This window comes from Elgaria multicarinata, chromosome 14 (assembly GCF_023053635.1).
Source record: "Elgaria multicarinata webbii isolate HBS135686 ecotype San Diego chromosome 14, rElgMul1.1.pri, whole genome shotgun sequence".
Classification (NCBI taxonomy): domain Eukaryota; kingdom Metazoa; phylum Chordata; class Lepidosauria; order Squamata; family Anguidae; genus Elgaria; species Elgaria multicarinata.
Genome location: NC_086184.1, coordinates 25,519,845 through 25,534,732, shown reverse-complemented (window position 1 = coordinate 25,534,732; position 14,888 = coordinate 25,519,845). Strand labels below are relative to the sequence as shown.

General features: G+C 45.3%; 1 protein-coding gene across 3 annotated transcripts in view; it reads right to left on the bottom strand.

Moving 5' to 3' along the window:
* CMIP (c-Maf inducing protein) overlaps nucleotides 1–14,888 on the bottom strand; it is a 605,118-nt gene that overhangs the window by 56,005 nt on the left and 534,225 nt on the right. For all 3 annotated transcript variants that reach the window (XR_010026126.1, XR_010026125.1, XM_063141221.1), the window contains one exon: nucleotides 11,372–11,422. Coding sequence is in view for 1 of the 3 variants with exons in the window: in XM_063141221.1 (XP_062997291.1) it covers nucleotides 11,372–11,422 (51 nt within the window). In the remaining 2 variants the exon portion in view is untranslated. The remainder of the gene's footprint in view (nucleotides 1–11,371; nucleotides 11,423–14,888) is intronic.

Genomic DNA, 14,888 nt, shown 5'->3' with positions numbered 1-14,888 from the left:
CTCTATTTACGGAATAAAGCTTTCGTGGATTGCACAGGAGTCCTCTTTGTTGTCTCACATTTCGGTGGGAGGCCTTGGAATCACGGCGCAATCCTACGCATGTTTACACAGGGAAAAGCCCTACAATTCCCAGGTGGCTACTGTTTTTCTCCAAACAGGCACAGGATTGCATCCTAAACTTGTTTCTGCGCATCTCGGAGGTATCGCGACCCACCGCATGGCGGTCACACTGCATCCTTCCTCCACTTCTTAGACGCCAGTATGTTTTAATCGAAAAAGCCACCAAGGCTACAGAGCACAGTGCCGTTTCCTCACATGCACCACAGAGTACGAAGGCTGCAGAACCAATACTTTAAAAAATAAAATAAAATCATAATAATCTACTTCTGGGGCCGCATCTGATTTTAATTTATAGATAGCCGTTTTCTTTCTCTCTCTCCCTCTCTCTCTGAGTCACAAGATGTTTCTTAGCTGCCTGTTGGGACTGAGTGCTTGTTAACCCTGTTAAAAAGGAGAGGCTCGCTCTGGCAACGGAGGCCTTATCTCCTTGTACTTTGACCTGTTATTCAAGGAAGGGGTTGCCGGCAGAGACTGCATAGCCACAAAGCATCGCGTTGCAGAGAAACCAGGCCTGAGCTGCCCGTTGCCCAGGTGACCAGCCTCCTGTCTCAGCCACAAGGCTGAAAAATGAATGCATGTATCTATCTATACGCACACACATGCACCAAAACATCTCAGAGGCTCGGCTTTGAATAAAAGGCGAGACGTCTCAGGCAAAGCAGCTAATCTCCACAACTCAGCACCTGATTAGCCAATAATGAATATTCATCTCCTAAGGGGACTTCTTTTTTCAGATCGATTTCTAATTTAGCAGAGACCATTTTCACCACCGTGCAAAGCATTCCAGGCAATTCCGTTCCCAAATCAGGTTAAAAGGGGGGGGGGGTGCCAATCCCCATTCGTTTTGATTTTATTCTCCATCCTTCACCGACTCTTTTCCTAGTCCCTCCTCTGCCTCTCCCTCATACCCAGAAGATCTTTCAAGCGGAGGAAAACGGTTTTTTTAAAAAAAGAAAGATCTGTTTACCTACCTAATGTGCCCACTTTTCTCTGGAAAAACGTGCTATTCTGCTGTGGCTTTAGCCTAGCTTCGCCATAAATGGCTGTGAAATGGACTTCTCTCCCCAGCGCACCTGCATCATCAGTGTCGTCAGCAGGAGTCAAGCTGCCAGGCTCGAGAAACGTGTTTGGGTTTTTGCTTCGGAGAGCTGCTGCAGGACCCTCGGGGACGGCTCGGGTACCGAACTGCAGATGTGATGCACACAAAGGCAGCTTTAAAAAGACTCTGGGGGCGGGAGGCAGGAGAAGCCGTTCCAGTTCCCTCGTTTTTGCACGGCGGTGTCACATTTCCAAAATAATTTCGGTCCAACCCCTTCGGGCTACCAAAGGGCAGCCGCGGCAGCACGAGCCGAAACGGATTCTTTTGCACCGAGCAATTTGGAAGGGGCCGGGAGAATCAGCCATTCGCTTCGCCTCTTTTTCCCCACAGCCCCAAATTGAGCTTTTGCGAGCAGCTGCTCAGCTGCCAGGGTTAGGAGGGCCGCTTGTCGTGTCTTTGCATCCTCCCTGTCCGCCAAGGCGAGGAAAGCAGCCTGCTAGAATACACAGACCGGATGCATCCCTATTTCACGATGAGCTCCGGGACTTATTTATTTATTGCATTTTTATACTGCCCAATAGCTGAAGCTCTCTGGGCGATTTACAAAAATTAAAACCGTAGAAACCATTCCAAATAGAAAACAAACAGTATAAAAGCATAATATAAAATACAATATAAAAACACAGCCAAGATAGAATCAAGCAGCAATGCAGAAATTAATACTAATTTGATAGACTGTTAAAATGCTGAGAAAATAATAATAAAAAAGGTCTTCACCTGGCGTCTAAAAGAGTATAGTGTAGGTGCCAGGTGAACCTCTTTAGGGAGCTCATTCCACAGCCGGGGTGCCACAGCACAGAAGGCCCTCCTCCTGGTAGCCACCTGCCTCACTTCCTTCCTCATGGAGAAGGACTCCTGAGGATGACCTTAGGGTCCAGGCAGGTACATATGGGAGGAGGCGTTCCTTCAGATAACCTGACCCCAAGCCATGTAGGGCTTTGAATGTTAATACCAGCACTTTGAATCGGGCCGGGACCTGCACTGGCATCCAATGAAGCTGGAGAAGGACTGGCATGATGTGGTCTCATTGGCCAGTCCCTGTTAGTAAATGTGCTGCCCTGTTTTGTACCAGCTAAAGTTACCGGACTTATGCAGAAAAGCCCTGTACAGGTGAGGCATCCCTGCTACAGGGAGGACGAGTACAATTTAGCATATTGCAACAACCTTTGGGGTTATTTTCTAGATGAAATGCCTTCTGTTATAACCATTTATCTGCAGAACAAACAACAGACTTGAAGCACCTTCAATTCTAACTCACAAATGAATTGTGGCATAAGCTTGCATGGGACAGATGCATCTGATGGCATTTACACTAGTCCACAAGAGCGTCCGCCATGAAAAATGTAGCTTTTGCTCTGTTCTAGACAGGAATACCCTGCTAGAAGTACAGGTCCGCAAGGTACTGAAAAAAATGTTCCGCATTGCACGATTACAATACACGCCTCCAAAATTACAGGATGGTATTTGTAACACATCTGAGCAGCTGTTGTGACCAGAAAGCATGGAACGTTAGCCATGGGTCGGACACCCGCTGCCAAGCGGAAGACAGAGAAACCAGGATATTTGAGCTGCTCATCAGACGGCAATTCCCAAACAGCCACATGGGTAGTGACAATTTTTTTTTCTCTCAGAGAGGAAGGGGGCCTTAAGGCACAAAGGGCCCAGGTTTGTATCTCATGAGCATGAAATAGAGAGCGCTAATGCGAAACCGAACAACTGACAAGTGACCAAATGCGTGTGAATGATATAGACTACCGAGAGTTAAAACACCTTACGTCACAGAAGCCAAGAAGTACTGCCTTTTCGTTCAGCAGTGTCCGCATTTGACAGTGGGTGCCAGAACCTGCCACAGGCCATGGTCAAAAGGAAAGAGAGGGCTCCATGCTGGGGGGTAGACAAGGCCTCTTTTGCTCTGCCGGGGCATCCGTCGATCTCAAGGAGCGGACTTTCAGATAATGGCAGGTACATTACCCCGGCCAGAGGACGGATTGTGCGAGCCACAGTTTAGAACCCATTCCATGGCTCCAGCTTCCAAACATAAAATCAAACCATGGTTTAGAAAGCCAACACGTTTTCTGTCTGCTGAGCGCTCCCCTTGCTGTGATCCGGTGGGGTCCAAAGATGTTGGCTTTCATGTTCTGCCATCAACTCAACCTCACTGGATCCAGCAGCTTCCCTCCCTGCAGCCCTTCCAGTACTTAAGACCTCGGCATTGAAGGAGGAGGTGCAAGGCCAACAAAGATGCCCTGACTGGGGGAGCAGTGATGGGGAGAACACTGTTAGCTTATCAGTGACCCCGTTCAGAAGACACCTTAAACCATGGCTTTAACCATGGTGAATAAAACAAAAAGCCTTATTCACTGTGGTTAAAGCCATGGTTTAAGGTGTCTTCTGAACACAGCCTGGCTTTCTGGCTTAACCACCGTGGTTAAAGCTATGGTTTAAGGTGTCTTCTGAACATGGCCTGGCTTTCTGGCTTAACCACCGTGGTTAAAGCCATGGTTTAAGGTGTCTTCTGAACAGGCCCAGTAGGAGGTATACAATGCCTCACATAAGTATTCATTCACACACACACACACGCACACACACACACACACTTTTGGCTTGTCCACATTGTGTTGAGTTACAACCTGGAATTAAAATAGAGTTAATTGGCATGTTTACCATTTGATTTGCACAACGCACTGAACACTTTGAAGGTGCAATATATATATATATATATATATATATATATATATATATATATATATATAGGCCCAAAAGTTAAGTAAATGACAACAGACTGGCATTGGTTGGTTGCAGAAGTATTCGCCCCCTGAGTCGGTAGAAGCACTTTTGGCAGCAATTACAGCTGTGAATCTTTTTGAGTAAGTCCCTGCCAGCTTTGCACAGCTGGATCCTGCAATATTTCCCCATTCTTGGCAAAATTGCTCAAGCTCTGTCAGGCTGTCTGGGGACCACTGGTGAGCAGCAATTTGCAAGTCTTGCCACAGATTCTCAATCGGGTTGAGGTCTGGGCTTTGCCTGGGCCATTTGAAGACATTCAAATCCTTGTTTTCAATCCACCCCAGTGCAACTTTGGCTGTGTGTTTAGGGCCATGGCCCTGCTGGAAAGTGAACCTCCACCCCATCCTCAGATGCCTTGCAGACGGAAACAGTTTCCCTCTATTTATAAAAATATTGTGCACCTCCAAAGTGTTAAGTATGTCATGTAAATTCAATGGTGAAGATGCCAATGAACTCAGTTTCAACCCCAGGTTATAATACAACAAAATGTGGACAAGACAAAGGTGTCCGTGTCCGTGTGAATTCCTATGCAAGGCACTGTAGATGTAATCATTCTTTCTAATATTGAATTCAACTGGTAAGTACCAACAGAGTTTTAACCAAAACTGGGCACTGAGAGAGTGTTGCCGGCCTGCTCAGGTGGGTGGGATCCCAATGTTTGCAGGAGTACTTTTCCTTCCTTTTTAATAAAACAAAACAGAGACCTTCCACCCTCTAAAAAACAACCCAGTAAGAATTAAGCATTGTCAGCAGCAATGGAGTATCATGAAGGAGGACGTGGCTGGCTGTTACTCAGAACAGGAACACATTTTGTTGCAGGTTCTGCTGGTAAATAACGTAAGAGCCCTGCTGGATCAGACCAAGTTTCCATCTAGTCCAGCACTCTGTTCACAGTGGCCAACCAGCTATTGACGAGGAACCCACAGCAAGACATAGGTGCAACAGCACCCTCCCACCCATGCTCCCCAGCAACTGGCATATATAGGCTTACTGCTTCTGATACAGGAAGCAGCATATAGCCATCAGGACTAGTAGCCATTGATAGCCTTTTCCTCCAGGAATTGGTCCAATCTCTTTTTAAAACCATCCAAATTGGCGTCTGTCACTGCATCTTGTGAGAGCGAATTCCATAGTTTAACTATGCGCTGTGTGAAGAAGTCCTTCCTTTTATCTGTCTTGAATCTTCCACCAATCAGCTTCATGGGATGACCCTAATGGGTTCTAGTATTATCAGAGAGGGAGAAAAAATGTCTCCCTGTCCACATTCTCCACACCAAGCATGATTTTGTACACCTCTATCATGTCTCCCCTTAGCCTCCTTTTTCCCAAGCTAAACCATCCCAGCTGTTGTAAGCTTCCCTCATAGGGGAGATGCTCCAGCCCCTTGGTCATTTTAGTTGCCCTCAGGGCGGATTTGATTTAAATCATTTTGATTTAAATCACGATTTAAATCACTACTCAGAAAGACTCGATTTAATTATGTGACTCCCCCCCCCAAAAAGTGCACTCTATTCATTGAATTTTTTGAAACTTAGCACTTAAGAGGTAAGGGGTTAGTTCTGTGTACACAGATTTGCAAAGGAACAATGGGATTGTGATCTCTGCAGACACAAACTCACAGTTTTTGAGAACTGTAAAACCAAGCATCTGTGATAATATCTTCTAGATAGAAAAATTGCCCAATAATCTTACAGAAACCTCTGGAAGAGCATGACATTGTGAATGGATTAATGGAATTCATTTACCAAAAAAAATTAAACATTGCACGAATATACAGCCTCATGCTACATAATTAAAAACTAATCCTTATTTCATGGTGAATAACCTTTGGACTATGATGTATCTCAAATAGAAAACTATCTTTAGATAGATTTTTCCTCAAAAAGCATTTTATTAAAAAAAATCTGATTTATATATAAAAAAATCCGATTTAAATTTTTTAAAAAACATTTTTTTTATTTTTAAAAAAATCATTGATTTTTATACACCCTGGTTGCCCTTTTCTGCAAAGAAAAAAGAAAAGAAAAAGGCTCTCTTTGCCACTGGAGCAAGGAGGGAAGACCGTTATCCTGTCCCAGAAGCTGAGTGGCTGAGCTGGTATCCTTGGAAAATGCATTTTGAACCCACAATTCCCCCATCCAATGTTTTGAGGTTTCATCTCTTTTGCCCGTCTCTCTTCCAAGCAGCTCGGCTTTTAAGCAGAGGACGAGTAGAAGATTTAAGGAAAGCACCTCGGATCTCTCTCATTCCTACGGATGTGGCACTCTCTGGAAACGTTGAACTTAACGCCCCAGCCACGGCTGGGCCTCCGTTACAGCTCTCTGAAACCTGTCAGATCCTCTCCAGGGTAAACAGCTAAACGTGAAGCAGGAATTCTTACTCAGAAGGCGGCAGGAAAAGTTAAACAGCCAGAAAAAAACGTTAAAAAGAAACAACTTTTTGCTGGAAATGAGATGCCCAGATGATAACGTGCATTGGCTGGGATTTAAGGTAGCACCAGGGTGGGGGTGGGAGGGGGCAGGGGTTAGTGGATGGAAAGCAGAAATTTGGGTGTTTCCAGACGGAGGGGTCCTAGTGTTAACCATCAGAAGGCTTGGCCAGCTATTCCATCATTTCTGAACGGATATTCCATGGTAAGGAAAACGCTGGAAGAAGCGGTGGGAAAAGATGGGAGAATGATGACCGGAAGACAACGAGGTCTGGACCCCCATGAGATTCCATGAATGGGGCTGAGTGATGGCGACATAACAGCCTCACATGGCACCAGCCCTTGTAATGCTTTGTCTCATTTTCAATGGTTTTTAGGGGGGAAACAGAAGCCAGCAGCAGACCCCATTCCTACATTGGGAATGTCTGAAAGGTAGGAGAATTAGGGCACAACCCTATGCATGTTTAGACCAGGGGGGAAATCCTACAGCTCCCAGTAGGAAGATGAGTGGGTGACCTGTAACAACCACACATGGGTTAATTTATCAATCCATGGTTGGTTGGGGCTCCCCATCAGCAAGCGAGCACACGGCCTCTTCCCTGTTCACCACTTCTGCTTTGCATCCGCTCTCGTAACCAATCCAGGGTTTGTTGAGGTAGGGTGACCATATGACCGGATTTGCCCAGATTTGTCCGGGTTTTTGATGGCAAATCCGGGAGGGGAGGGGAAATCCGGAATTTTTTTCAAAGAGCAGCTCTAATGGGAATTAACAAAAGTGCTTAGAACTCCGTCATTTTTTAAGATAAAGTCATGAAACTTGGCACAATGGTAGCTCTTAGGAAGGGCTTTAGCCACACCAAATTTGAAACAGATCCGTTCATCCATTGAGTTTTTAGGAATTTTTAAAAAATTGAGGTTTTAAAATTATTATTTTTAAAATCGTCATTTTTAAAGATAAAGAGATGAAACTTTGTACCATGATAGGATTTAGGTAGAGCTTTAGCCACACCAAATTTGAAACAGATCCGTTCATCCATTGAGTTTTTAGGATTTTTTTAAAAAATGAGGTTTTAAAATTATTATTTTTTAAACTGTCATTTTTAAAGATAAAGAGCTGAAAGTTGGCACCGTGATAACTTTTAGGTAGAGCTTTAGCCATACCAAATTTGAAACAGATCTGGGGCCAGTAGCAAACCCTGTTAACAACAACAGCAGCTTGCAATGAGTGAAGATACAGTCAAAAAAGGTATTTGAGGGAAGGGGAGAATGTAACACACAGAGTATAGCAAAAGCTTCAAAGTACAGCAAAACCTACAAAAGTAGGAGTGAGTGAAGTTAATTTCAGATACATTGAATCTCTCACTTGTTCTTTATTTCAGTGATTTTAACGTTAAGATGTTATGTAGGACAGATTTGTCTTAAATGTGTGCTGTAAAATCAGACATGTGACCAAGGCTATGTTCGGGTGGGCACGCCCCCTTGGTACTGGACACGCCCCCTTGGGGGTGACCATGTTGTCCTCCTTTTTGGTTTCCAAAATATGGTCACCCTAGTTGAGGGAGAAACAATCCAGATTTTTAACCCAACAACAAACCGTGGGTTGCAAGTCTGGGTTGTTTCCCCCTCAACAATCCAGGGTGCTGTGCTGGGTTTGGACATCACCCCAAGCAACCCAGGAACAGGGTGCTCCTGTATTGTTTGCTAAACTGGATGCAAAGCGGAAGTGGCAAACAGGTGGGAGGCGGTGCCCACAGACCCATGTGCAAACTAACCCCTGAGTTGGCATTATTATTATTATTATTATTATTATTATTATTATTATTATTTATTGCATTTTTATACTGCCCAATAAGTGTGCGTGCCTGGGGGAAGGCTAGGCTTGTCCAAACCAGCCCTAACTGTACCAGTTGGTTAGGAGGAGCATTCGGTCATGCCACCCCGTCTCTCACCTACAGTTTGATGTGGTCCCTTCTAGTAGCAATTTTAGCCCATGATGAGCTGCATATCTGGAGAACCATTAAATCTGTCTTTTATTTATTTTATTTTATTTATTACATTTCTATATCGCCCAATAGCCGAAGCTCTCTGGGCGGTTCACAAAAATTAAAACCATGAGGAACATAATAAAACAACCAACAATCTAAAAACCCAAATACAAAATACAATATAAAAAGCACAGCCAGGATAAAACCACACAGCAGAAATTGATATACGATTAAAATACAGAATTAAAACAGCAAAATTTAAGTTTAAGTTAAATTAGGTGTTAAAATACTGAGAAAATAAAAAGGTCTTCAGCTGGCGACGAAAAGAATACAGTGTAGGTGCCAGGTGGACCTCTCTGGGGAGCTCGTTCCACAGCCGGGGTACCACAACAGAGAAAGCCCTCCTCCTAGTAGCCAGTGGCTATCTTTTCCAGTGGCTATCTTTTATTCTCTCTCTCGCTCATACACACACACACACACACACACACACACACACTAACTTGGCTTGCAAAAAATTAAATTAAATAATAAAACAGGGCAAACGAAAGTGGTGCAACCAGAGTGCAGGACACAGAATAACGGGCTCAAGTTAAAGGAAGCCAGATTCCAGCTGGACATCAGGAAAAACTTCCTGACTGTTAGAGTGGTACGACAATAGAATCAGTTACCTAGGGAGGTTTTGGGCTCTCCCACACTAGAGGCCTTCAAGAGGCAGCTGGGCAACCATCTGTCAGGGATGCTTTAGGGTGGATTCCTGCATTGAGCAGGGGGTTGGACTCGATGGCCTTGTAGGCCCCTTCCAACTCTGCTATTCTATGATTCTATGACCCACGGTTGCACAGTTGAATGCACAACCATAGCACCGTTCGGCCAAAAGGCAGCTTGGCAGCGGCTGCAACTAACAAACTGATCTTCAAGAGGTCTCACAGCTTTTAAATATTGCTGGTGGGAGCCTGAACAAAGCACCAGTGGTGACTCCAGGCTTTTGAAGCCCTTGAGCAAGACGTCCCCTCCCTCAGGCTAGAGTCATATTTTGGCTGTGATCCGCAAGACAGCATCTAACACCAGAAAGGCAGGGCTTGACTACAAGGGATTCTAGCCATTACTTAAGATAACTTCCCCCAGGCTTCCCCATCAGGCTGGCTGGGGGGCGCTAGGAGTTGTAGTCCCAACACATCTGGAGGACATCATGTTGGGAAAGGCGGCCTTACAATCTCAGTGAAAAATCTCAATCCGGAGCCACAAAAATGCTCTGCTCATCCCTTTGCATTGTTCCCTGATACAGGTTACTTCCACAAGTCGTGCCCTTGCAGGTTGATGTTTCCTAAGAAATAGCTAGCAGAAGAAATCAGGGCCAAGTATTGTACACAACGAACAAGGAAAGAAATGCTGGAAAACCCCAGTGTGGGAGAGATTGGGCTGCTGCAGGGGGAAGACAGATGTATCAGCCTTGTAAATAAACCCCCAAAAGTTACTAATTAGCAACACTTTTTCACTAGATGTCTGCATTTTCATGCTGGCCGGGGAGGAGGCAAGCCTCCCCTTCCAGAGACGGCGTGGAAACACAGGCAACTTGCCTCTTCTACGAAGCAGGTTGGTAGAGGAAGGATGGATCACTCTCCCCACCAGGCCAATTCACTCCATTTCTGTGCTGGTCATAGAAGAAGAGGTGTTCCTTCCTCTGCAGTTAGCACAGGAACTATGCAGGCTAGCAGAGGAGGAATGGAGCAATCTGTCCCTCTTCCACCAGTCTGCTCATTCGCCTGCATGGAATGTCTGGTCGCCTGTGATGACCACACAAGTTGTTAAATATAAGCAGCATTATATTTTAGTATAGCAAAGTGTGTGTGTGTGTGTGTTATCCTTCTGGGGTTTTTGCTGCACGTGTCATAGTTTCTTGTGCCAGAAATTAGGGCTGTGCTCCGCTCCGATTTGGATAGCGAATCCAAAGCGGACTGACCCGATCCACCTCCACCAAAGGTGGATCCGGATTGGGTCGGGGGAGCTGCGGATCGAGGTGAAGCGGTTCGCCTCCATCTGGAGCTCCGAACACAGGTAAGGGGGGAGGGGGGCTCACCTGGTGGCGGTGGTGAAGTTTGTGCGGCGACGGCAGCGGAGCCAGGTAAGGGGGCAGGGGAGCTGCTGCCTGCTCTTCCGGTTTGAGCCCTGGCCCTATTATTATTATTATTATTATTTATTTATATAGCACCATCAATGTACATGGTGCTGTACAGAGTAAAACAGTAAATAGCAAGACTCTGCCGCATAGGCTTACAATCTAATAAAATCATAGTAAAACAATAAGGAGGGGAAGAGAATGCCAACAGGTACAGGGAAGGGTAAGCAGGCACAGGGTAGGGAAAAACTAACAGTAGAAAGTAACAGTAGAAGTCTGCACAACATCAGACTTTGTCTGCCCTCAGTTGAAGCCGGCGCCGGACCACGACGGAGGCAGGTAAGTGGGGGGGGGAGGGCTTACCTGGCTCCGCTGCCACCACCACAGTCCGTGCGGTGACAGTGGCGGAGCCAGGTAAGGGGGCAGGGGGGGCTTATTCAGCCGCGGAGGCAAGTAAGTAGGGAAGGGGGGGCGAAATCTTGATCCGCCCCTCTGGATCTCACTCTGCGGAGCGGAGTGGGAGAGGGTCAGAGCGGCCTGAAGCGGAACGGCCCGATCCGAAAGTTGCGGATCAGGCGATGAAGCGGTTCGGGGGGTCCATGCACAGCCCTACCAGAAATAGTATTTTCCGCCAATAGGTTTCATGACTTTGAAAAACACAGCAAGACTCGGGGGGCCCAATGAAAGTTGCTGCAGAATTGCACATCTGCACATCATCCTGAATGGGAAATAATGGAGAGGTCCACAGAATACAAAGTATAAAAGGACGACAATAATGAATCTAAGGATTTGCTTTTCTTTCTAAACGATCATTATAGGAATACAAAGTTGCTTACCTTCCACTGCAGCGAATGAAACCACTGATCTCTTAGGTAACTGTTTGCAGCCTGCAATTTAAAAGAGAGAGAGAAACAACATCAATACAAGCATTAGATTTCGCCAAAGCCACACGCCATTAAACCAAAACATAGGTCAATCACTCACATGGTCTTTAGAGCCTGGAAAGTAGCCCGTCATTTCATTTGCTTGAACCCATTAGCCTCGCATGTCGGTTCCTGGATTGCTGCTAGCTTCAAAACACGTCCTTCGCAGGCACGGAGGAGTGTTCTCTAACAGCAATCAGAGGAGGCCATTTTTCTGCTTCGCAATTGATCCACTTTCAAAGCTGGCAGTAAGTGAACGTGTAATTGCAGCAGCGACCTTCCAGTAGCTATGAAATACCGCCTTAGCCCTCCAGCGCTGGCCTTATAGAATCATAGAATAGTAGAGTTGGAAGGGGCCTATAAGGCCATCGAGTCCAACCCCCTGCTCAATGCAGGAATCCACCCTAAAGCATCCCTGACAGATGGTTGTCCAGCTGCCTCTTGAAGGCCTCTAGTGTGGGAGAGCCCACAACCTTATTATTATTATTATTATTATTATTATTATTATTATTATTATTTATTTATTTATTTATATAGCACTATCAGTGTACATGGTGCTGTACAGAGTAAAACAATAAAATAGCAAAACCCTGCCGCATAGGCTTACATTCTAATAGAATCATAATAAAACAATAAGGGGAAGAGAACGCACTAAACAGGCACAGGGTAGAGTAAAACTAACAGTATAAAAGTAAGATCAAAATCAAGTTCTAACAGCTTTAGAAAAAAAGAAAAGGTTTTAGCTGAGCTTTAAAAACTGCGATTGAACGTGTAGTTCGCAAATGTTCTGGAAGAGCGTTCCAGGCGTAAGGGGCAGCGGAAGAAAATGGACGAAGCCAAGCAAGGGAAGTAGAGACCCTTGGGCAGGTAAGAAACATGGCATCAGAGGAGCGAAGAGCACGAGTGGGGCAATAGTGTGAGATGAGAGAGGAAAGATAGAAAGGAGCTAGACTGTGAAAAGCTTTGTAGGTCAACAGGAGAAGTTTATATTGGATTCTGAGGTGAATTGGAAGCCAATGAAGAGATTTCAGAAGTGGAGTAACATGGTCAGAGCGGCGAGCCAAGAAGGTGATCTTAGCAGCAGAGTGGTGAACAGAAACCAACGGACTGATGTGAGAAGAAGGAAGGCCAGTGAGAAGAAGGTTGCAGTAGTCCAACCGAGAAATAACCAATGCATGAACAAGAGTCTTGGCAGAAGAGACAGGCAAAAATGATCAAATCCTGGCAATATTATACAGGAAAAAACGACAGGTAACTGGTTCCATTGTCGTACTGCTCGAACAGTCAGGAAGTTTTTCCTGATGTCCAGCCGGAATCTGGCTTCCTGTAACTTCAGCCCGTTATTCTGTGTCCTACACTCTAGGAGGATCGAGAAGAGATCCTGGCTCTCCTCTGTGTGACAACCTTTCAAGTATTTGAAGAGTGTTATCATGTCTCCCCTCAATCTTCTCTTCTCCAGGCTAAACATGCCCAGTTCTTTCAGTCTCTCTTCATAAGGCTTTGTTTCCAGACCCCTGATCATCCTGGTTGCCTTACTGTAGTGGCGGCTGGTCGTGGGGGGACCAGGGGGTGCTGCTGGCCCATTCGCCCCAAATATGGAGCCGCCTTTTTACTGGCCATATGGAAATGAGACATGCTGGATGAGGCCGAAGGGAGACATAGTCCAAAACATCTGGAAGGCCACAAGGCTGGGGAAGGCTGCTGGACTGTCACTGTAATTGTCAGCTGCAAGCCTAACCACAGCTGCCCGTGACAACAGCAGGCAGGAAGAGCCTTGCCTTCACAAAGGCAGGGAACACATGTGTTAGGACTGCTCTTTCTTTTCCCTACATGCCCCATTCTCTCCTGCCACACCAGATTGACATCATCATCATCATCATCATCATCGTCATCATCATTTAAATTAAATTATTTTTTAAAAAATTAATTTAATGTAATAGTCCCCACGATAGAGGTTTACAAAATCATGCATGGTGTGGAGAATGTGGACAGGGAGACATTTTTCTCCCCCTCCCAAAATACTAGAACCCAACAGGGCCCTCCCATGAAGCTGATTGGTGGGAGATTCAGAACAGATGAAAGGAATGAATGAAAGGGGGTTGGACTCGATGGCCTTGTAAGGCCCTTCCAACTCTGCTATTCTATGATTGTAAGGACACCTTCACACAGCCCCTAGTTAAACTACGAAACTCACTACCACAGGATGTAGTGATGGCCACCAATTGGGATGGCTTTAAAAGGGGGCTGGGTAAATTCCTGGAGGAGAAGGCTATCCATGGCTACTAGCCCTGATGGTTGTGTGCTATCTCCAGTATTCGAGGCAGTGTGCACCAGTTGCTGGGGAACATGGGTGGGAGGGTGCTGTTGTGCCCATGTCTTGCTTGTGGGTTTCCTGTGGGCAGCCGTGTGAACAGAGTGCCGGAATAGATGGACCCTTGGTCTGATCCAGCATGGCTGTTCTCATGTTCTTAATAAGTGCATATTTTAAAATAAATTCCATCAATGTCTATCTGTCAGCATTCCCAGGGTGGCAATTCACGCCAATAAATAAATACAAATAAATAAGATCTAAAACAAATAGGAGGAAAATAAGAAGACCAGTGAAGGAATTTCAGGAACAGTCAACCCGCTGCTTAAAAACAGTAGGAGAATCTAGGAGTGAATTATTATTTTTAAAGCACCACCAAGCCAGATGGGTTTAAAAGGATGCCCTAAGAAATGAGGTTCAGTGATTTCTGTCACTTTTCCTCAGAATAATTCTTGGAATCCCCAAATGTGTGTCTAATGCAGTGTTGTGCTTCGAAAAGGGGTTAAAATCCATAACATGGGTGTCTATTCTATCTAGATGGATTAAATTTTGTGTTGACCAACAGGACTATTACTACTATTCTATGATCTGGCAAGACTCTTATAACAATACCTGTGTGAAGGCTGTACACTGTAAAATAATGGAAATGAGTATTTCTCCATTTCTTTGGGCAAGGAAAAGGCAACAGCGATTCTTTTGTTAGGCTGGATGATATCGAACTGCAAAATTTGATATCCTTGGGAGTTAATTCTTGTTCTTCTTCTATTTGGGGCACTCAATTCCCATTTTATTTATTTACTTATTTATTGCATTTTTATCCCGCCTTCCTTCCTCCAAGCGACATACATAATTCTCCTCCTCTCCATTTTTATCCTCACAACAACAACCCTGTGAGGGAGGTTGGGCTGAGAGTTTGTGACTGGCCCAAAAAGCCGCTCCGTGAGCTTAATGGCCGAATGGGGACTAGAAACCAGATCTCCCCGACTCGTAGGCCAGTACTCTAACCACTACACTCACACTGGCTTTTGGAGCAAAGAACTATCTATCTAAAAACAATTCATACTTATAAGCCTTGGGTTGCATTTACACTGGCCCCTATGAAAGCTTTTCTACCTGCCAGGG